The 23,612-nt window shown below is 35.3% G+C and overlaps 2 protein-coding genes across 2 annotated transcripts in view; both read right to left on the bottom strand.

Moving 5' to 3' along the window:
- Positions 1–485: 485 nt before the first annotated feature.
- Positions 486–14,991, bottom strand: SmD2 (small ribonucleoprotein particle protein SmD2). The gene is made up of 3 exons (XM_089095139.1): positions 14,961–14,991; positions 7,540–7,730; positions 486–734 (listed from the first exon to the last, which is right to left on the bottom strand). The coding sequence occupies exons 2-3, from the start codon at positions 7,700–7,702 to the stop codon at positions 562–564; spliced, it is 336 nt and encodes a 111-aa protein (XP_088951265.1). The 5' UTR covers positions 7,703–7,730; positions 14,961–14,991; the 3' UTR covers positions 486–561.
- Positions 14,992–18,284: 3,293 nt separating this feature from the next.
- Positions 18,285–23,612, bottom strand: part of nvy (CBFA2/RUNX1 partner transcriptional co-repressor nervy) — a 140,884-nt gene continuing 135,556 nt past the window's right edge. The window contains exons 9-11 of the mRNA XM_089096043.1: positions 23,019–23,208; positions 20,335–20,450; positions 18,285–18,426 (exon numbers count right to left, since the gene is read on the bottom strand). Of these exons, the coding sequence (XP_088952169.1) occupies positions 18,376–18,426; positions 20,335–20,450; positions 23,019–23,208 (357 nt within the window). The 3' untranslated portion in view covers positions 18,285–18,375. The remainder of the gene's footprint in view (positions 18,427–20,334; positions 20,451–23,018; positions 23,209–23,612) is intronic.

The following is a 23,612-nucleotide window of genomic DNA, read 5'->3' as shown; positions in this document are numbered from 1 at the left end:
AGGGAAAACTGGCACTGATGTCGACAAAAAACCAGCAACGCCATCTATCGTGTGTCGAGACTTGGCTTTTTTCAGGCTCTGTAATCATTTTTCTGTCAGGAACTGACATCAGATCCTTATAACCGCCCTAATTTTACGAATTGCACCAACAGTTAATTATTCTTATTATTACAGTGAAAAAATGCAGGGTCGCCGAATATTAGATGGCGCTGATAATTTTTTGGCAGACACTAGCGCTAGCTCCCATTCTTTTAAGTTACCTCTTTGGGCTAAACTTACAATGTTAGACTGAGGAGCGTTTAAGACAGTGTTGGTCTCAGGCGACACGATGCTGTAACAAATACGAGATTTTTTTTTCTCTCTCTTGCAAAATTATTATTGTGGAATGAGTTATACACAACAGTATGAAATTCTTTCTGTCTTGCACGTTGTTCATACCTCTCAAATAAATACAAAATAAACTAATTATGTCATGCATTAAAAAGTATGACTTAAACAAATTTACTCATATTATATCAGGCATCAGTAAAAAAAGGAATTTAATTAAACTTTTTCAGTCTTTCAAGCACTGGGGTTTTGAACCACCAAAATCACACTATCTCCACGCAAAAACATCTTGGCGATGTAACGATCCTTGTTCATAGGCTTTTTCTTGGCTCCTTTGCCACTCTTAGCTGTCTCTGTCCACATTTCTCTGACTTGCTCCAAAACCATGTTAAAATGACGATCAAATGCTTAAAAAAATAATTAATTAATTAAATGAACTACATTGCGTAAGTGGCTTGGTTGAAAACTTACAACATTCAAAAAAAAAAAAAAAAAAAAAAAAAAAAAAAAAAAAGAGAGAAAAAAGACATTATAGGAAAAACCATGTAGTAAACAAAATATAAAGAAAACAGTAGTTGGCCATAAAAAAAAAAACATAAATCAGCCTCTCCATATATTAGCGTAATGGCTATTTCAAGTTCGATGTAATGGCATATTGCTTGGTAGGACGGTCTGTAATAATTTGTAATTCACGATGTTTCTTTAGAAAGTCACGTAAAATGGAATTCTGGCTAAAACCGCTCGGTATTGATCAAATTGGTAACCAAAAAGGCTTTGGGTAACTTTAAGACCTGGACACACGATACATTTTGTTTCAAAATTCAGTTCACCAAAACTGGTCATACAAAGTATTTTGTAGAAATTTTAGATCCTGACACAAGAAGTTTATTGTTTTTTTTAATTAGATAATTTTTTTGTCAAAAATTGGTCATTGTAAAGTGTCTGATCAATTTTAAGACCCTGATATAAAACTTTTAATGTTTTAAATTGTTGTGGGCCAAACCTGATCACCATAAGGTTTTGAGCTATTATAAGACCTAGAAAAAAAAAACACATATTGTTCGGACTGTAGACCAAAGTTGGTAACAAACAAAGGCCTTGAGTAACTTTAAAACCCAGACACAAGGTGCGTATCATTTAAGTTTTGTTGGCGAGAGTTTGACCACCATAAAAATCCGGTGGTCCTTTATTTTAGTTATATATATATATATATATATATATATATATATATATATATATATATATATATATATAAAGAAAAAAAAAAGCGAAAGGTAAAATGGGACAGTCCCCAAGACAAAACGTACTAGTTGAACCACGCTGAAAAGACGATCAGAGACTTAAAAAGATGAGCAGTAAGTCACAAGTGAGCAGATCAGATGCTTAGTTTTAGTTAAAATAGGAAGAAATTTCACAAAACTTAACTATAAAACAATGTGGCAGTTTTGTCGAAATTCTCAAACTTTATGCTACTCAGAGGATAATGACAAATATTCAAAAATTAGTGTAATCGTCAATTCTTGACGATTTGCTTTTATCCAGTGTTTGAGAGATCGTCACCTGGAAGCGGAATTGGCATAAGTGAAGAACACAAAATTTCGAAAAAAACACGGTTGAATGTTTGTAACCTTGCAGAATAGAAATGGTTGGTGTAAAAAAGGCGAAAAAATTACATACTGAAAAGCATGGCATTATAAACGTATGGTGAAAATTTCCAAGCAAAATAGCAAACAGTTTCGGCACAATGAATTGCCAAAGTAGTTACGTCAATTGTGTTTTAATAGTTGGTCAACTTGTCAGATACGTTAAAACCAGGTTCAAGCGTGTTAAACACCAGACATGCGGCTTACAGTAAAACTGACCTGTAAGGTGTGAGTACCACCTGAGTAAAACCTTAAAAGCCGTCTGCTGCTTCAAAATTTCCTTATATCACACCTTGGAGCGAATCTAAGGATTTCCATCCTTGTAATGCTCCATGATGACTTCTGTTTGACGCGGTTGTTTGTTGGTTGTTTGACGCGGTCGCTTGCTACATTTGGGTTGAGGACTCAAAAGCCTCCCAGTTGTACAGGAACTCTGTCTATAGCCATTCTTTGTCAATATTTTGCTTGAATGCACCTTTTAGATGAACAGCCACTGTATTTTTAGAGAGTTGATTTCACAAGTTTATTACTTGCTGACTGAAAAAATGACTTCTTTCTTGGATTGAGGAGTGTTTCTTGAAGATTTTTTTGGAATGCCTTCTAGTCAAAACGTTCTAGGTGGGAAGGCGAGGAGACCAGGAAGAATACATTTGGAAATAATTTTATGGGCCATAATCATGTCGAGGAATATTACTTTTAATAGTAATAATGATTCATTCTTCTTGGCAATTAATGCGTTGCATCTTTGGTATCCCCAAAAGTGGGAAAAAAGACGGGAGGCATTACTATTATTATGGTCGAACTCGAAAAACTGACTTGAGGCTCAGGTCACCAAGGTCCATTGCCTCCACAACCTAATAAAACAAAATCAGTGCAGCATAAATTGCTGCTGGGCTACTGACGGGGGCAAACCCAGCGACGAATTTCGGAGGGGGATGGATATTTTGACTGAGGGATGGTAGTACTGGTTAAAAAGGAAAAACAAAGTTTTTAGAATATAAGGTATATTCTTTATTGAAACAACACTGTAAACATGTAAGTACAAAATAAAATCAAGCCTCCTTTTGTGTTGCGAGCCAGTTTCTCCAAAATGTCTTCTGCTTTGACTGGAACATCCCTGTGTATGGATAATAAGGCCAATCCATTAAGCCATTCCTGGCAAAAGATTTCACTCTTCTCAGGGTAGAAAAAGGAGGCTCGCGCGTAGCCATAGTGACGGGAACTATTGCACTAATCTTGAAAAATCGATGTAAAGTGAGGGAAATGTTCTTATCACGTTCTATTAAGCACGTTATGAAATATTTTGGTGCCACGTTTTCCGACTGCATTCACCTTCTCCTCCACAGAGCCAACTCAGCTTGCAAGCTTCCTCTAAAGCTGTCTGCATCAAGATACCAAAAATTAGTCAGAGTATCCGATATATCCGATATTTTCTCTTCCTCGAAGGAAATACAGTGCTGAGGAAATAATTATTGGAGTGACTCCAGGAACTTTCTGTGACTAAGGAATCGCTGATAAAGCTGCTGCAGAAAGTATTCCATAAATGGGATAAACACAGAAAGTCGGTAATACATTTCAGGATCCTCTGACACTGTTGCGTAATGATTCCTATACATTTGTTTTGGAGCTCATCTGGGCACTCTAACGCTGATTTCATAACATTGAATAGTGTTGGGCGATATTCAATATCGATATTAATATATCGAGCAAGTATCGATATCGAAAACGATATTTGAAATTTTTTGACTATTTTCGGCTTTTTCTACTATCTACCGGTGAACGTCCAGCAGAAAAGATCAAACGTAAGAAATTGTTTCGAAACTGGCCGAGAAGAAGAACAATTATGTATTTAATCCATAGACTCATACATGCCAATACATAGTATACATACTTGAATCTATAAGTTGGCATAGCCTGTTCTCAAACTAAAAATACGTTTAGTAAGGGTGGACTTTCAAATGTTGCTGAGGACCTCCGAAGGGCTTGGCTGCATTAAATACCTTCTAGGCTTATAGGCCTTGCTCAGACCACATCCGTCACGATTGTCACATATCTTGATCAGCGTTTCATGGTCTATTTCCCCAGATGATCTTCTCCGAGTTGAGAGTAAAATAGAGAGAGATATGGATTTGGCCTTACTGGCAGCTGAATCTGTATCAATAGATGCAAGTGCCATGGGAGTCCCTGTGATTCAGCCAAGACAGAATCAAGCCAATTGGTGGGGAGTGCATGGCAAAGTTTGAGTAGGCAGTGCAATGCATGCTTCGCCAGCAGCCAACTACTAGGAAAAACGTATATGAAGGGCATCCCTCTCATATACGAAATAATTTCCGTTTGTTTCAAATTTTAAAGCTGAACCTTAATTTCAGGTGATTTTTTATTTAATGACTGAAAGGTAGAACCAATTATCAGCGAAAACAGTGACATGTTGCTAATGTTGAATAGCCAAAATTAGTCAGTAGCTTATCTTTCTTTATCCTGAGGCCAAGTAATTTCAAATCTGGATTTCTATAATACTCCTTTATATAATCGAAGTTTGTTTTTATTGTTAGATTTTACATTATTTAAAGTTTGAAAAAAAATTGAGCAAAATACAAGTTTTATTTGACTTTGGCAAAGCCAAGAGTTAATCTGGATAAAAAAAAAACTTATCAGAAATATCGAAATCGAAAGCAAAAAATATCAATATATCGTTTAATCAAATTATCGCCCCAACATTAATCTTGACACATTTCAGCCCCATCAGTAAAAAGTGGATGAAACATAGCTTCACTTTTCTCTCTCATGTCTCAAACCTTGCTCTTAAGTTCATCAGCGAGTTTAAGAAAGTATACGATATCTATTGTTTCTTATTGCAAAGATTTCGACAAATTGTGGGACAGACTAAAAACTTTACTGATAGTAACTACAGCAGCAACAGAACTGCATCTCAATAGCTGATAGCAAAGAATAAGCTCTGCCTGAGGATTCAGAATCTGAATCAGGATGTTCTTGAATTTTCCACATAGCTTTACAGATAATAACGAACATATACGTTCTGGGATCCTCTGACGCTGTTGCGTAATTATTCCTATACGTTCGTTTTGGAGCTCATCCGGGCACTCTAATGCTGATTTCAATTTCTTGACACAGTTCAGTCCTTTCAATAAAAAGTGGATGAAATATAGCTTCACTCCTCTCTCTCATGTCTCAAAAGATGTTGACAAATTGTGAGACAGTAACTTTACTGACAGTAACCATAGCTGCAACAGAACTTCGTCTCAACAATAGATAGCAAAGAATAAGCTCTGCTTGAAGATCCAGAGTCTGAATCAGGATGTTCTCGAATTTCCCTCATAGCCTTACAGATAATAATTAACATATCTTTAAACAAAATAATTGCTTTCAAGTGCTCAACCCATCTAGTCTCACAAAATTTGTTCAACCTTACTCTTTTTGTCCCTGTGATAAAATTAATTTCTTGAACAATTTGTTTGAAAATTGCAGAGCTTTTGGGTGAAATTCTAAAAAAAAATAATAACTGCTTTTGAAGTTCCTAGACAATTTCTTATAACAGGTATGTTGTATGAATGACAAAGGGCTAAGTTTAAGAAGTGGCTTGCACAGCGAACATAGACTGCATACAGAAAAATTTCACAGAGCATAGCAGCACAACTTTGAAACTGGCTATTCATAGATGAAGCTCCATCATAACCGTGCCTCCTTAAGTACATTAATTACTTCCCATTCCAACTAAAATTTGTATCAACCAATTAAGGTCTGCTATCAACCAACTACTTCTTTTTGAAAAAGTCTATAATTGTTGATTTCCGTTTTGAAATGATGGACGACTAATTAACAAACAGGGGCATAGACATCTATATAAACACTGAAAAAGCAAACGTTCAACAATCTTAAAAGCCCGAGCTTACAACAGCACGTTGCTTACTTGGCAGCAGCCTGGCATTGTTCCCAACTCCATTTTCATAAACAAAATTCTCGTGTGGAGATCATTACACATTACCTACTTGTTGTGCATACATCACTCTACATCAATAAGATTAAAACCCATAATGAATTTGGTTAGCTTTTATATGACAGTTTTGTTCTAAACTTTATTTTATTAAATGAATAAATCTTTAAGTTTTTATCCTCATCACAATAATATTTACAGCGTACATTATCCTTCTGTATTACTCCAGATCTATAAAAATGTTGACCCTACAAGACACATTTCCCAAATTTTGGGTGGGGGGATGTATCCCCGCTACCCCCCCCCCCCAGAGTTCACCTCTGGCTATTGATGCCCCCTTGGGCATGGTATTTTGATATAGGACTATGTTATCTCCCTATTTTATTTATAGAAGAGCCTTCCTTGGTACATTGTTCTCCCTCACTCAAAAAGCCCTGCCAGCCAGCTTCCAACTAGCTTGTGCTGTGCAACAGTTGTCCCTTAAAAGAGATGGGAGAGTCAGCCACCACTTGCCAGCCATGATTAACAAGCAGCATTTGATCCTTAGAACTGGTATTAGAACTTCTTTCTCACACCTTACATTGCTTCTTAAGGGATCTTTTCTACTGCAATGGTGAGTGTTTCATCTGTCCAGCACGGTGGACCGCAAGGGTATAATTTTTGGCAGTCATTACTGGCTTACCACAACCAGCAAGACCCCAAGGAGGATGGCAAGTAGCTGGATGGTCACTGAAATTAGCAGTAATAGGCAATGGTTTGTGCTCACTACTCTTAGGTGTACCATGAGAAGATTGTCACCACTACCCCAAAGGAGAGGGGTATCTGGCAGGCCACTCTACAGGACTACCCAGACTGATCCAAGCCTCCACAAGATGCTGATCCAGATACATATGCACCTGATTACTATAATGTCTTGAATTTTCATATTACTGGAAGTAAACTGGGTAAAATTCCTTGATTAACAGGGATGGAAGAATGTATTAAGGATATCTTCACATCTCATCCCTGGAGATGGGAAGTGAAGATTTAACTTTAAAGGAACTTTTAAATATATGTAAAAAGTACATTATCCATTTCCTTATGCATGGGAACTTGTGGCACACACTGTATAACACATTCTTCACTAGATCAAAAACTTGAAAGACTTTCAAGGCATTCTTCAGTGTATATAAATGGCTCCCCCATGATTATTGTTATTAGCTTATTCCATTGCAAAATACTGATAATGAAAGAAACCTTATTTGAGATTTTAGGGCAAAATAATTTGAAACCAAATTCTCTATCAGCCATAAGTGTTTCAGATATTAAATGAATTTACCCCTTAAAAAACTCCTTAGAGATGGGAGGAGTCGTTGTTAAGAACAGAATATAACCTTTTGATGGTCAATGCCAACAAACTAATTTTTTTTGCCTAATCCTGTCAGTGGCCTTTTTTTCTAAAAACTAATGCATAAAAAACATGAATAAGAGAACAACACAAAATCCTCTTATAAGAAGTAAGTTTCCCCAAATACAATGAACATATAGTATGATAGCAATGATTTCCTAAGCAGGGGGGGGAATCTAAAATAGTTCTACTCATCTAAAAGTATAAAATTAAAATTTTATTATAAATACCTTTAACTCTTCCAATAAGCTTCTTATTATTCCTGAGGTTTATCAAGACCTGGCTGTTTTGGCGTACTGCATTTGTAAGAATTGAAAGAGGTCCAGTTTTGAACTCCTCTTCTTCCTGCTTTTGTAGTTCTTCAAAGGTCATCTCCTGCCTTGGTTTTGCCATTCTGCTACACTAAACCTCTTCTAATAAACTAGAAATTCAATAATAATTACTACAGATGAACTCTTTACTAGTATACTTCTACACAGGAGTGGGATGGATGTGGTTAACCCTTACAGAAGGGGAATGAACTCCATGAGGATTCAGATGTACATTCCAAAACCACACTGGGTATCAATACAAGTTTAAAGAATAACAAAAAAATATAAAAATAATTAAGAAAACCAGGGTGATTTTCAGCTAATTAAAAAAACAAAGTGAAAAGACAAAAATAAATATATTTCAGCAATGACCCCTGCCAAGCTGTCCTCAGTGTTTGACACAGAAAAAAAGAAGACAAATTTTACTTTTTGAAGTGAAACCTAACAAAACAGAACTTATTATTCTTCTGTGTTTCTTCTCTTAGGTTTCACTTCAGAAGGTTAGTTTTTTTGGTTGAACACTTGATAGAGATTATTGCTGAAGGCTGAAAATCACCCAAGCTCTCTTATTATTTTTTTCATCAAAGATCCAGATGTTTTGTCCTAAGACAAACTTTCTGTAAGTCCCCAACCCTTCTTCTGGGTGAATTAAGCTTACCATCACTTTAGTTATACACACATAGGTACATACAGCTGAAACTTTATGTGTTTAGAGGGGGTATGGGGTGCAGGAGCAGGTTCGAAACACTATATTACAGCCCCAATATATTTTTACTGGGCAAATGGGCTGATGGAAATAAATGATTTAAAATCAATGGAGGAAGATTGCTCTTTTGGTAAAAAAAGAAGAATGAAGTAATTTTGACAGCAAAATCGCCAAAATTAGTCAGTAAAATGACTGATCACTTTAAAAAATCTGTTACCCCCCCCCCCCTCCTCTAGACATTTTACCTCTATGTGCGTGTGATGGGGGGGGGGGGGGTCAAAATGGCCTATATCACAGCTCTGTATAATATAAAAAAATACACACAATAATAACATGAGCAATAAAATGACAGAACTGATATTTCAGAACATTAGAAAACTACAAAATTAATCATGTGTCAGAAAAAGTTACAAAGTTTTCTGAATTTAATCATTAAAGAATGGGCACAGAAAATCTTCCCTTTTGGTACAAGCAATCTTCCCTTTTTGGCATATATAAAAGCTCCACCCATATTCTTGTCCATCAACAATTCAGTGTATATTACCCTGGAACAGGTATTTTGGCAGAAATTTTCTCAAAATACCTTTGAAACCAACTCAAGGCTTCGAAACCTACTTGTAATTTTTAAAAACATCCAATAATAACATTACACTATTAACTACCAATTTTTATACATGTATTGGAATAAATTAATTTAAAATTAGATTCTTTAACATTTAGTGTTACAAAGGTGAAGCCAAGTTTAGCATTAAAGAGAAATCTGACTGGTCTACCCATGAAAAAATCTAATGTTGCTTATGTTTTAACATTCTCTGTAGCACTTGCATCTTGGTCCAGCTTTGTATAATGGTTGAGATAGAAAATGATTGCACTGTATACATGTATATACAGTGCTCTATTCAAGAGAAATCTGAACCTAAACTCTAACCATTTCATACTCCAGTAAAAAATAAAAAATATAGGAAATATTTCCTTTAACAGATATATATTTAAAATTTGGGACATGGTTCTTTTTCTTTTTAATGCTCCAAGAAACTTCACCTAAATTCCTTACAACTTGTACAGATTTTTGGTTAATACATTTTGAGTCAAATTACATCAAATATATAAAGGAAGCATGACATTTTTTAGGAGAAAAGGGGAGGCAAATTTGTCACTTCAGGATAAAACCAGAACAAAACCCCCTAATTCCTGAAACATGGTTAGGGACAACAATTCTATGCCATCAGTAAGAAGTGTCGCCAGGAAAACTAAAGTGAAGAGGACAAGGCTATGAAAAATAAGTGGGAACAATTCAAGAGAAATCTGACTTGTCTACACATGAAAAAATCTAATGTTGCTTATGTTTTAACATTCTCAGTAGCACTTGTATCTTGGTCCAGCTTTGTATAATGGTTGAGATAGCAAATGATTCCACTGTATATACAGAGAAATGTATATACAGAGAAAACAGAGAATTCAAGAGAAATCTGAACCTAAACTCTAACCCTTTCATATTCCAGTAAAAAATAAAAAATAAAAAACCTAGGAAAAATTTCCTTTAACAGATATATATTTAACATGTGGGACATGGTTCTTTTTCTTTTTAATGCTCCAAGAAACTTTACCTAAATTCTTTACAACTTGTACAGATTTTTGGTTAATACATTGTGAGTCAAATTGCATTGAATATATAAAGAAAGCATGACATTTTTTAGGAGAAGGGGAGGTGAATTTGTCACCTTACCTTAATCACCTTAATCCATTTGAGAGCTTTAAGGTCCTCCAGACCTGTAGTACTCTTGAGTTAACAAGTCCAAATTGAACCTCCACTGCCTCTTCTCCCACTCCTTGTCAATGTGGCATTTGAATGACTGGATGGAGGGAGTGCTGACAGTTGAGTCCTTCAATTGATTCCAATGGTTTATGACTCTTCTTGAGAAGTACATTTGACAGGTTCTCGATTGGGAGCTTAACTTTAGTAGCTTCTTGGAGTGTCCTCTTGTGTAATGATGGCTCGTGCTATGACTGCGGCTAAAGATGGTAGTTTTCTTCTTGAAGTTTGTAAGTCAGCATCATATTGCTACACATGCGTCTGTAGATGAGGGTAGATAGCTTTAGTTGCTTGAGGCGGTCCTAATATGAAGTTGATTTTAGGCTTTTCATGCACTTTGTTGCTCGCCTCTGAATATTTTCGATGAGTATTACATCTTGCCAATAAGAAGGACCTGCAAGGCACATGCCAAAATCGAGATGGGGTCTGATGAGAGCTTTATATAATTTTATGAATATTGTTGCCTCTTGGCTACTGATGGTCTGTTTTAATAGGCCAAGGCTGGAATTTGCATGGGAAACAACATGCTGGATGTGGCTATGGAACTTCAACTTATTGTCAATGATGACACCAAGGTTCTTTGCTTCTTCTCTATTCTCTTCTTCTTTGTCACTTTGGGATAAAACCAGAACAAAACCCCCTAAACCCCTAATTCCTGAAACATGGTTAGGGACAACAATTCTATGCCATCAGTAAGAAGTGTTGCCAGGAAAACTAAAGTGAAGAGGACAAGGCTATGAAAAATAAGTGGGAACAATTCAAGAGAAATCTGACTTGTCTACACATGAAAAAATCTAATGTTGCTTATGTTTTAATGTTCTCCATAGCACTTGCATCTTGGTCCAGCTTTGTATAATGGTTGAGATAGGGAATGATTGTACTGTATAAATGTATATACAGTGCTCTAGACATAGAATATACTGAAGAAGGTTCTCTTAAACAAAAAAAAAATTGTTCAATTTATTTAGAGTTAAATTACACATATATTTTTTAATTTACTGTAATCTTGTCACCTTTTTTAATTCAATAGTTACCAGCTACTGGTAACAATCCAATAGTTACCAGCAATTACCAGCTACTGGCATTGATATGTGGTTTTGTCCTTAAACAAATTTAAGTCTTAATTTTTATCACTAATATTGAAGATATGATTTAAGTGCAAATTTGCAAAATCTATATAAACAATGACACCATCAAATTTTATCTGACCCAAAGTAGATGTCATCAGTGAATCACTTACTGACAGACCAAAAACTGCTGATAACATAGTGTTTTGCCAAGACAAATTTCGCATTTGGGCAGTAGGCAGAAGGCTTGTAAAAGGTAAATTACCTTGCACACTTTTGAATGTATGGTTTATTATAGAAACTTTGTTTATTCAATAGCATTGTGTATAATAAATTTATCACTACCAGTGGTGCCAATTGAGCGGGGGGGGGGGGGGGGTTGTCCCCCTTTCAGATTTTAAAATTCTATTTGTCAGTATTAATGTTTAAAAGTATTTTTTTTCAGCATTTGCATTAAAAAAAATGAAGAAAAACAAAACTACCCCCCCACTTTTAAAAATGCATTCTGTCCCCCCCCCCCTTGCATTTACATGAACTGGCACTAAAATTGATTTATTGGAAAAGTGACAATTCTTATTATGACTTTGCAAGGGATTCCTTATTGTATGATAAAATGAAGAAAATTCTGGAGAAGAAAAATAAGGATATTTCCACCAAAGTGCCCAGATTTCTTAACTGGCTGGAAATACCCTTGTGTTTTTATTCTCCACAACTTTCTTCATTTTGTCATGCATAGTCAGTGTTGTGTTACAAATTATTTACCTTACCATTTGGATTCCTCTACTCTGGCAGTTAGGAAGTACTGAAAATTTTCATTAAAATTTAGAAGCACTGTTAACTTTTGATTTTGTAACATGTACTAGTTAATGATACAATGAAATTAAAAATTGAAGGATAATCTGTCAAGTCTAAACTCTCAAATGTTTTACTAAAAAAACCTTTCTAGCAAATTTATCATTTTCATGCAACTCTGAAAAGTTATGCCAGCTTTGCCACTCACAGAGACAATCTGTCTTGGCTATACTCTAATTACGTCTTAAAGTCTTCTATCACTTTGTCCAATTTTTTTTTTATTTTGACTGGATGAGTCAAATGCCAAGTTTAACATTAAATAGCTATCAATTTATCAAAGTATTTGAATGCTACTTGAGCAGGGCAAATCTTGGAAACAGCATCTGTGACTGCCAGCTCAGCAAAAGATTATCAACCTTCAGACCCCCTCCCCCCCCCCCAAGAAAAAAGTAGTAAATTGTATGAGTGCTTAAATACAGCATAAATCTATCCCATAATTAGAAAATAATATTGCCAGATATATGTGAGGCACTGAAGATTCAGTAGATAGAATGTTTATTTATTTACCTGTATTTGTGACAATACACTCTGTCCCTGATGGTTCCAGATATAGCCTAGCATGAATGATATATCTATTCATTATTTTTATCTAGTCATGCATTATGTGAACATTGTAAACCAGTTTAACATATGCTTGACCAAGTGAAATCATGTCCATCTGAGTGACTACCATGGAATTATTGGAAAAAACATTATGCAAAAATGATATAGAAATGTGAATAACAATGACAAACAATTATATCAATAGCCTAGAAACATAGCCTACAACATATTAACAATGTAAAAATGTCCTTATTTTAGTGTTTACTAAATAATGAAAGCCTACTGCATATTAATGAAACAAACATTTTTCTTGGTTTATTAGTTTTTTTTCTAGTTTTGTATAGCCTACTTCCATGGCTATATCTGGGACTATCAGGGAGAGGGGGAGGGATTGCATTGTCATAAAAATAAATATGATGCTTGGAAAGAGCATAATACAAGGAAGCTAATGGTAGCCTTTTAATTATATTAACACATTTCCTTCTATAGGAGCACTAGTATAAGTTCTGTTTTTTTTTTGCTTCATCAAAAATATCTTACTTTTATCTGCTCAGATTATTTTTATTTCAGGTGATCCTAGAGAATAGCATCTATCCAAAAGGAGACCTACTAGAACAAAAAGAGAGACATGTTTTGCAACAAGCCTATGGCTTCCTCCTTTATTGAATAAAATAAATAATTTTTAACATGCTAATTTTATGCTTCTTTTCATAGTTTTATATGTATTTTGACAATTTATCCTCAGCCCCCTCCCCCTTATATAGCCCTAGGCTATATACCAAACAAATCAAATGGTACCTTTAGATTCCTTATTTTATGCCCCTTTTCAACTACATAAATACATGTAAACCTAATAATGTATCCTCTCCCCATGATGGGCACATATAGCCTATAGCCTTAATAATGTTAAATCTATACTTTTTCATAATTTATTTCTGATGTAAATGAGAGGTATGTTCAAACTCCCCCCCCCCTAATGTGCAAATATATACCCTAATTGGTATATATAGGGGTGGGGGGTAAAATTCATTTCTGACAAAAATGATTATTATATTTGGAAAGAGCATAAAAAAGGCATCGAGTGACACATTCACTTTATTCATAAGTCAATAGGCATGACATATTTTTGGCCCTGGATTCATTACTGAAAATTTCATTTTCCTGTTCAAACCACTTTCCTAGATATCAAAAAGTAGGTGAACTAGAACATTACTGGTGAAATTTTCACCAAAAGGGTAGGGATCTTATACTGCAGTATAACAGGGACAGTCCAAAACATATCTGTATTTTTTTGGAAGGTAAAATTCTACTTTAGTAATTTTTAGCTATCTTTGAAAGGGGTTAGGTTAGGAAAATGAAACTTTCAGGGATGGGTCCACAGGCTAAAGTATGGGTAAATATTTAACAAATCATATTATTGAGTTGCAACTAAAGTGAATATACAACTCAATGCCTTTTTTATGCTCTTCACAAATACAATAATCATTTTGGTTGGAAATGAATTTTAGTCCCCATCCCATATATACCAATTCAGGGTATATATTTGCACATTAGGGGGTTGGAGGTAGTTTTATTTCTGATGTAAATGAGAGGTAAGTTTAAACTTTCCCTCCACCTTTGAATGTTCTGCTTATTATGAAGTAAGAATTGTTTTCTTAACATGTTCTAGGCTTACATCCTGGTACTTTCTATATTTGTCATTTTTTGCTACATCAGACTAGCCTACCAAAATTTTACTGCTCTAAGCAAAAAAATCAAATATTACTAAACTACTAAGAGAGCATTGAAGAGGATTTGAATAGGTTTACCCAAAGCCCTTAGATTTCTGCTAAGGGTAGAATATGATTGCCCATAAGAGGGGCAGGAGGGGACTCTAGCCCCCTGGCTGTATGATGCTGCCTTATATTTTTGTTTTGAGATTTCTATTATACAGCATTGGAAGACATTAGACCAGGTAAGCCCCCCTACAATTCAGCTCATGGGCACCCTTGGAGTAGAATGAAGGAAGATATTTGCAAAAAATGTCCTGAGAAGTAGCCTAGGCCATGGTCAGATTCATCAACTTTACAGAAAAATTGTTTTCTGTCAAAAGGTGTAGGCCTAAGATTTTAATACAGTAATTTACTAAGACCAGGCTAAGGAATGTTACCATTGTTCTTCTGTAGATCAAAAATTTCCCCAATTTTATGGGTTATTTAATATCCATAAGCATTCTTAGCCTAGACTGATTTGAGAAAAGAAAAGGCTAAAAGACAAATTTTAGCCCCCAGATTTAAGACTAGCCTTTCTTTATAGTCAAATTTTCAAAGCAAGATTAACCATTGAATACAAGCACAAATTAGGCTAGTCCAAAACTTACAATGAAAATTGACCTAAGTTTGAATTCTAATTGTCGTTTCTTCCTCCTTTATTGAACAAAATAAATAGGTAAAGTTCTACAAAATCATATTATTGAGTTAGGACAAAAGTGAATACACCATTCAATGCCTTTTTTATGCTGATTACAAATATAATAATAATTTCTATTGGAAATGAATTTCAGCCCCCATCCCCTATATATGCCAATTCAGGGTTAGGTTAGGTATTGCCTATATAGGAGGGGGGCTGAAATTCATTTCCAATAGAAATGCTTATTATATTCATAATCAGCATAAAAAAAGGCATTGAATGGTGTATTCACTTTATTCCTAACTCAATAATATGATTTTGTAGAACTTTACCAATAAATAATGTTTAACATACTAATTTTATGCTTCTTTTAATGGTTTTATATGTATATTGACAATTTATCCTCAGCCCGCTCCCCCTTATATAGCCCTAGGCTATATACCAAATAAATCAAATGGTACCTTTAGATTCCTTATTTTATGCCCCTTTTCAACATAAATACATGTAACCCTGGCAATGTATCCTCTCCCCATGATGGGCACATATAGCCTATAGCCTTAATAATGTTAAATCTATACTTTTTCATATTTTATTTCTTATGTAAATGAGAGGTATGTTCAAACTTCCCCCCCCCCCTAATGTGCAAATATATACCCTGAATTGGTATATATAGGGGGGGGGGTAAAATTCATTTAGGAAAAAAATGATTATTATATTTGCAAAGAGCATAAAAAAGGCATTGAGTGGTACATTCACTTTATTCTCAAGTCAATAGGTATGGCATATTTTTGGCCCTGGATTCTTACTGAAAATCTCATTTTCCTATTCTAACCACTTTCCAGGATATCAAAAAGTAGGTGAACTAGAACATTACTGGTGAAATTTTCACCAAAAGGGTAGGGATCTTATACTGCAGTATAACAGGGACAGTCCAAAACATATCTGTATTTTTTTGGAAGGTAAAATTCTACTGTAGTAACTTTTAGCTATCTTTGAAAGGGGTTAGGTTAGGAAAATGTAACTTTCAGGGATGGGTCTACAGGCTAAAATATGGGTAAATATTTACCAAATCATATTATTGAGTTACAACTAAAGTGAATATACCACTCAATGCCCTTTTTTATGCTCTTCAAAAATAAAATCATCATTTTTGTTGGAAATGAATTTTAGCCCCCAACCCCATATATAGCCTACCAATTCAGGGTATATATTTGCACATTAGGGTGTTGGGGGTTATTTTGTTTCTGATGTAAATGAGAGGTAAGTTTAAACTTTCTCTCCACCTTTGACTGTTCTGCTTATTATGAAGTAAGAATTGTTTTCTTAACATGTTCTAGGCTTCCATCCTGGTACTTTCTATATTTGTCATTTTTTGCTCCATTAGACTACCAAAATTTTACTGCTCTAATCAAAAAAATCAAATAGGCTAGTACTAAACTAGCCTACTAAGAGAGCATTGAAGAGGATTTGAATAGGTTTATCCATAGCCCTTAGATTTCTGCTAAGGGTAGAATATGGTTGCCCATAAGAGGGGCAGGAGGGGACTCTAGCCCCCTGGCTGTATGATGCTGCCTTATATTTTTGTTTTGAGACTTCTATTATACAGTATTGGAAGACATTAGAACAGGTAAGCCCCCCCTACAATTCAGCTCATGGGCACCCTTGGAGTAGAATGAAGGAAGATGTTTGCAAAAAATGTCCTGAGAAGTAGCCTAGGCTATGGTCAGATTCCTCAACTTTACAGAAAAATTGTTTCTGTCACAAGGTATAGGCCTAAGAAATTAATACAGTAATTTACTAAGTTTAGGCTAAGGAATGTTACCATTGTTCTTCCTTAGATCAAAAATTTCCCCAATTTTATGGGTTATTTGATATCCATAAGCATTCTTAGCCTAGACTGATTTGAGAAAAGGCTAAAAGACAAATTTTAGCCCAAAGATTTAAAAATAGCCTTTTTTTTCTAGTCAAATTTTTGAAGCAAGATTAACCATTGAATACAAGCACAAATTAGGCTAGTCCAAAACTTACAATGAAAATTGACCTAAGTTTGAATTCTAATCGTCGTTTCTTCAAGAAACCGTTCTTCCCAAGGTAACGACATACATGGTGATATAAGAAAAAAGATGGCGTACTGAATATCTTCCACGTTTTATAGTACTTGCACGTATTTATTGTTTTTTTTTTAGTTTTTTAACTTCTTTTTAGCGCAAGAGCCTTTTGGAGTCGGTTTTGGCCTCCTTTTGGTTTCACGGTAATTTTATATTTGCAGGGGGATAAAGGGTCGACACATTAATGTAAGTTCATTCTTCTATACGATAGTGTCGATAGTAGCATCTTAAGAAACTGATGTCGGTGCTATTTAGAAATGTTTCGAAGTAATATGACCGAAAATTTTGACTAAAACTCAGGTAATCTTACATGGCAGCCAGTTTTAAGGATTTACAGATGTTTTCAGGCTGAAAAACTTCTTCCTAGCTTATTTATCTACTATGGGTTGCTTCCAAGTAGTAGCATATATTTGTAGATATGAACATATAATGATTCGGAGGTAATAGGCTTGAGATTGTATGTGCAGGATTTCAGATCTTGTTAATACAAAAGTATCATCAAGTGCTGAAAACCATGTCGCAACCAGGATGGGCCCAGGATTGCCCAAAGCCTCAATTTAACTTGACGTCCCAGGGACTTTTTGCTATCCGGTTCTAAGCCGGCTTAAGCACTTCTGTGTAGACCTGAGAAGATATGTTGATCCCGTCTTGTTGGGCTGTCTGTTGGACAAATGTAATAATCTTGGTCATTACGCCTTATAACTACAAAACAAAGACGATAGTTCCAAAGGAAAACCCGAAAATTCAAGAAATAACCGCTACTACTATGACCAATCCCGAGATAATGGGAGGAAAAATTAAACAAATAAAAGAACTGCTTGGGTTGAGGGTCCTGATAATAAGAAAGTTTGCGCAATTAGGGACATAATAATGTACCCAAAGACTAATCTTCTTAAATCATTCAGATGTAACCGATTTTGGAAAACTGTCATAACCGTGGCTCCCAATATTCTAATCTCAGATCGAAGACTTATAATTCTATTCTTCTAAATATTTTCTAACTGCGAAAAGCGCCTTGGCTTTTCTACTTTTTATTTCCCGTTACATTTCCTCCACAAGCGAACTGGAAAGCATTTATTATGTTTCCAGGCCGTTTTGAGACGCAGCCACTAAAATACCTGTTTTGGTCAAAATTAGACACTGCTGGAAAAAGAATTTGACAAGCTTTGTTAAATCATTTAAACGTATCGAGCTGAACATGTTCTTTAATAAATACATAGAGTGACTAGATTAAAATTAATTGGGATCACAAGCAAAAAATATTCACAACTTTGAAGATTAGCTTTCTGACGGGACTGTTCTTTCATCACCTGGTCCATTCTGTCGTCCCTAGAAGAAATCATGATTTAGTTATTTAATTAACCTATTGAGAAAAAAAAATGAAGAAGAAGAAAAACGAAAAAAAATAATCAAATGAAGGAATGATGAATGAGATGAAAAAATGAACGAATAAGATTTATTCTGTTTCTGAACATCAGTTAACAAACAGAATAATAGTAAATAAAGAAGAAAGAGGAAAAAGAGAAGAGAAACACAATGAAATGAAAATGAATATACACAACAACAAAACAGAAGACCTTCCAGAAAATCAAAAAAAAAAAAAAAAAATAGATAGATTACACTTTAAGAAAGTAACAGGAAAAATTCATTGTTCGGGGTAAAAAACCTTTTGAATTTATTCTGTCTTTCAGTAACAGGATCTGTAGCTCCCTATTTATCTGTTACTCCTGAAGTGCTTTCCCAAGATGGGAGATTAAGAAGGTTCTTACAATACTTATAATATTGAGACCAAAGAGCTCTTTAATCCCCTTCCGACAGAATGGGTGATAAGGGAAATAATGACAAAATATATGGGATAACGTAAACACTATAAAGGCACACAAGCAAAAAATACTTAAGCAGTAAATTACAGTCAATAAGATGTTAGTAGGTATGGCGGTTTTTTCCTGCAAAAAAAAGGCGGTTACGGCGTTTTTTTACGCTCTGAACAAGAGTGAAACGAGTCAATTTAAAATTTGCCGCAATTGGTAGGCCTAGATACATAATAGTACTAGAAGTAATAAAACTTAATTACCGTTCTGGACAAAAGCGGTAGTGGGCTGTTGAGAACGGGGTTCAGACACAAGCGTTTCACTCTTACTCTCACTAAACAAAAGAACAAATTTATGATATCCGTTGAAATAATTTTTTCTCAATTTGGGAAAACTATGTGCTAGAATTAGGTATATCATCAGCGTGATTCAGTAGCGTTTACACGAAATAAAAAACTCTGTATTACAAACTGCTGCGGCTTAAAAACACTATTATTACACAAAGAAACGGAGCTGATAGCTCCCTTCAATACCAAATTAGGGAGAGCTATATATAAAGCTATAAAACCTATATCTCAATTTCTGATTCCTTCTTTTTTTACATTTTTTTTTTTTATCGTGGGACTCAAATTACGTTCCAGAAAAGAAGAGAAAATTCTCCGAAAGTGTTTAAAAAGTTATATTTTTTCAAAGTTCATACATTTTTATAGTAAGTTTTGTTTTGGGCAATGTCAGGGGCTAAACAATCTGCAATTAAAATATTTCAAAAGCAAGAGCAGAAATACGACATAGATATAGGCTGTCAAAAAATCCATGTTTGACTCCAAACAAACAGAGAGCGCGCGCGAGAGAGAGAGAGAGAGAGAGAGAGAGAGAGAGAGAGAGAGAGAGAGAGAGAGAGAGAGAGAGAGAGAGAGAGAGAGAGAGAGAGAGAGAGAGAGAGAGAGAGAGAGGAGGGGGTAAGAGAAAGAATTCAACATGCCCTCTCCTGCAGGTACCAAAGTATAATATCTAATATTATTACACAGGTGATTTACTGGACAGACGTAACGAAGATGATAATTTTCTCTTATAAACAACCATGTCTTATGTTTGATATATTGTGCTATAAACGCCGTTTGATTTGAATTTTCTTTCGAATGAAGAACAGTTATTTCTATAAGCAATTGACCAACAATTAAGTCCAATCTTGGAGAGTTCGTAAAAATAAGCCGTATTTGTCGAGAGTTCTCACAGTTCTGAGTACCATTTTCTTGACGTTTTTCAAAATTCCTGAAAGTCTGCCATTTTAAAGGATACCATCTTCTTTTACAACGATACCCTTGTGTCTTTCTAGGGACTTCCAGATTTTTGGAATTCAGAGGGGGTTTCCTCTCGTATCCCTGTGGGACTCCATACTTAAAATAAAATATAACTCCTTACTTACCGAACCGTCTTGACTTTTGTCTTGCTTCTTGTCAGGATCATTGCCAGTGCGTCCGTTTTCAAGAGCCTTCTTGATTTCTTCAACAGCAACGCGCTGAACTTCTTTCACAGCATCCTCTGTTATTTAAAAATAACTAGATAAATTTATATATTTAAGCAAGGAGAGGCATTGAGTCCCTCTCTCATTTTTGATTGTATGTTTCTGCAGTCTTAAAGTTTCATTACATAGAGTATATCGTTAGTCATATATCAAAAGGACGTATCTTCATATTTGAAAATTTTCAGAAGATCAGAAAAAACCCTCATAACTTTTTTATTTCCCCTCCTATAATCGTAAAATAAACAAGGATTGATTTGTATTGATTTAAATATCGATCTGTTTTTGTTTAACGGTTATTGGAGGGGAAATAAAAAAGTTGAAAGGTTTTTTTTTTGCTATTCTGAAAATTTTCAATTGTGGAGATACATCCTGTTGATAACCAACTGACGATATATAGCTTACAAGAGAGAAAACTGGCTCTAGCGTCGAAAAAAAACCCACCATAGGCATCTAGTGTTTCCTGGCCCTTTTGAGTGAAATAATAAGGTAAAATTATGGCAATTTGTATAATTAGCGAAATTAGTATATAGCAATAAAAGTTTAATCTCAGTTTACTAAAAAAGACGAAACTTAAAAAAAATCCGAAGAACACCAAATGCTAGATGGCCTTGATAATTTATTTCTTTAACACTAGCACCAGCTTCCATTCTTAAAAGGGGGTCATATTCTTTGGTTACAATATTTCAACGCATGATGAAAATTTTGACATGATTTGATAGCTCAAATTCAGCTTTGATATTTTAGCGAATTAGATTTTGGGATTTGTTTGATTTTTTTTAGATTGAAAAATATTTGAATATACGTCAAAAATATGTGAAAATATGAATAATATTCTTCAAACAATAGGCTATACGAAAAATGTGGTTCAATACCGCTCTCTAGGGCTATAATGAAAGAAAGGTTGAGGTGGCTAGGGCACGTTGTGCGGATGAAGGATGACAGGTTGCCGAAGATTGTTCTTTTCGCCCAACCTTCTGGAGCTAAACAAAAAGCAGGTCGTCCTCGTCTGGGGTGGGAGAACGTCATAAAGAAAGATTTAAAGGAAATGGGAACTTCGTGGGCGGGTGTAAAAAGGGAGGCTTTGAATAGATTGTGGCAGAGGAGAAGCGTGCGTAGCTGTGTTGGTCTCAGGAAGCTTGCTGCGGTGAGTTTTTAGTAGTAGTAGTAGTAGTAGTTTTCAAGGAAGTATAGATTATTCTTTAAAAAAAAAAAAAAAAAAATAATACCATAGTTCTGACTTCTTTAAAGGATGTAGCTGAAACTAACGGATCAAATGATATAAGTATCTTGTCCTTTCAGGTCAAGTTAAAACACTTGTAGCAGTGTTCCCACTTCTACCGATTTTTTGGGAGATATACCGGACCCCAAATCCATCTTAACAAAAAAGAAGATATCCATCGTTGCCAAGGTCTTACAGATTGTTTGGGTGTCAGCGAGATACAAAGAAGACTGCAGGCTTTTAGCTGTTGTCCTGAGTAGAAAGGGGGACCAACAAACGGAATTTTGATAACAATAAATACATCCGTAGAATTACCTTTTTATACTGATTCCAGATACATAAAATTCATTAAGTTTAATGTTATCCATCAAAAGCTACGAGCCTGAGAAAATCTACTTGATTTTTGAATAAGGGGGGAAACACCCCCAAAAAGTAAAGGGATTTTAATAAAACCCTACCATCATCTACAAAAATGTGGATTTTTTTCTTTTGCTTGAAGAAAGATCATGGATGCGTGTTCATTTATTATTTTTTTTTATTGTTCTTGTTTATTTTTTTCCAGGGACGGTCCAATTGAACCAGCGTTTCTCAATCATCAAGAGAATGCTGATTCGTACGGAAATAAAAAGTTCTAGTGAGCTTTTTATGTGACCCATAAGATCGGAGAGCAACTAGCCCTCCTCCTACATCCCTTTCTTCTCAAATACATCTGATAAAAGTTTTGAGATATCTATTTGATTCAGCATAGTTGAAAGGTCCACTAACTATGCCTTTCAGGGGAACATGACCTCCCATAGTCTCTGGGGAAAGGGTTGTTAGTAACGCATCTTTCCCATCGTTCATGTATAGTATTTGGTATAGGGAAGAATACGAAAATTCTTAGAGAGGAATTTTATGTTAGGAGGAATGTTTCCAGGAGGAATTCTCGAGGGAAAATTTTACACGAGGGGGAAGGGGGAAGAGGATTTCCTGGAATGATTTTAAAACGGCCGGAAATTCAATAAAAGAACACGTTTTTTTCAACTGAAAGTAAGGAATAATACTAGAACTTAAAACGAACAGAAGTTATTCCGCATAGGAGGGCCCCTTTCTCAACCTCCGCTCTATACCCTAAAGTTCTAGTTTTCGCCACAATCATTTAAGAAACACTGCTCAAACGCAAGGGCTGAATTTGAATGATCATTATTTTAAAAGAACTTTAAGACTTTAGCGTAAAGAGGGAGGGCCGAAACAGAGGCGTTGTCCTCATAAATGGAATAATTTATGTTCGTTTTAAGTTTCAATGTTGCTCTTTACTTTAAGTTGAAAAAACTTTTTTTTTAATTTAATCTCGGGTAAGATATAACTTTATTCCTGAAAGACCTACCTGCTTTTCTTTTTATATCTGCTATCCTTTCTTCTGTGGATCTTACAGATTGGAGCCATATTTCATTGATATAATTATGCATCTCTTTTGTTGGCTGGGGTGAAAGTCGAGGACTTTCTAAAGTTCTTTGCTGGAGGATTGCCAATGCCCTTCGGGTTTTCTCAACCATGGTTTGTATACACCCCAGCATCTGAAAATAAATCAGCTTCAGTTTATATTCGTTTGGCAAGTAATTTCTTTGACATATATAGACAATGTCTCAGAAGAATTCTCAACATCCGTTGACAGCAGAGAATAACAAACCAATCCATCCGTGACAAGACTGGCCAGCCTCTTGTGACATATATCATAAGAGTCCGCCGATGGAGATACCTTGGCCACGTACTACGTATGGACAATCTCCGACTACCAAATGCAGCGCTCCATTGGCAGCCATCGGGTCCACGCCGCAGGGGCAGATCCAGGAACACCCTGCGTCGAACGTACCAGACAGATCTCCGTAATCTGCACACATCAATCCAACCTCAGTGGGAGGACATACTTGCTGGGGGTACAGGCGTATCTAAGGTCTAAGGTAAGGATATAGACAATGAC

The sequence above is a fragment of the Artemia sp. Qi Xiang Cuo genome, chromosome 10 (assembly GCF_049724085.1).
Source record: "Artemia sp. Qi Xiang Cuo chromosome 10, ASM4972408v1, whole genome shotgun sequence".
NCBI lineage: Eukaryota > Metazoa > Arthropoda > Branchiopoda > Anostraca > Artemiidae > Artemia > Artemia sp. Qi Xiang Cuo.
Note: the sequence above shows the minus strand (reverse complement) of the source record. Positions and strands in the feature narration are given on the sequence as shown.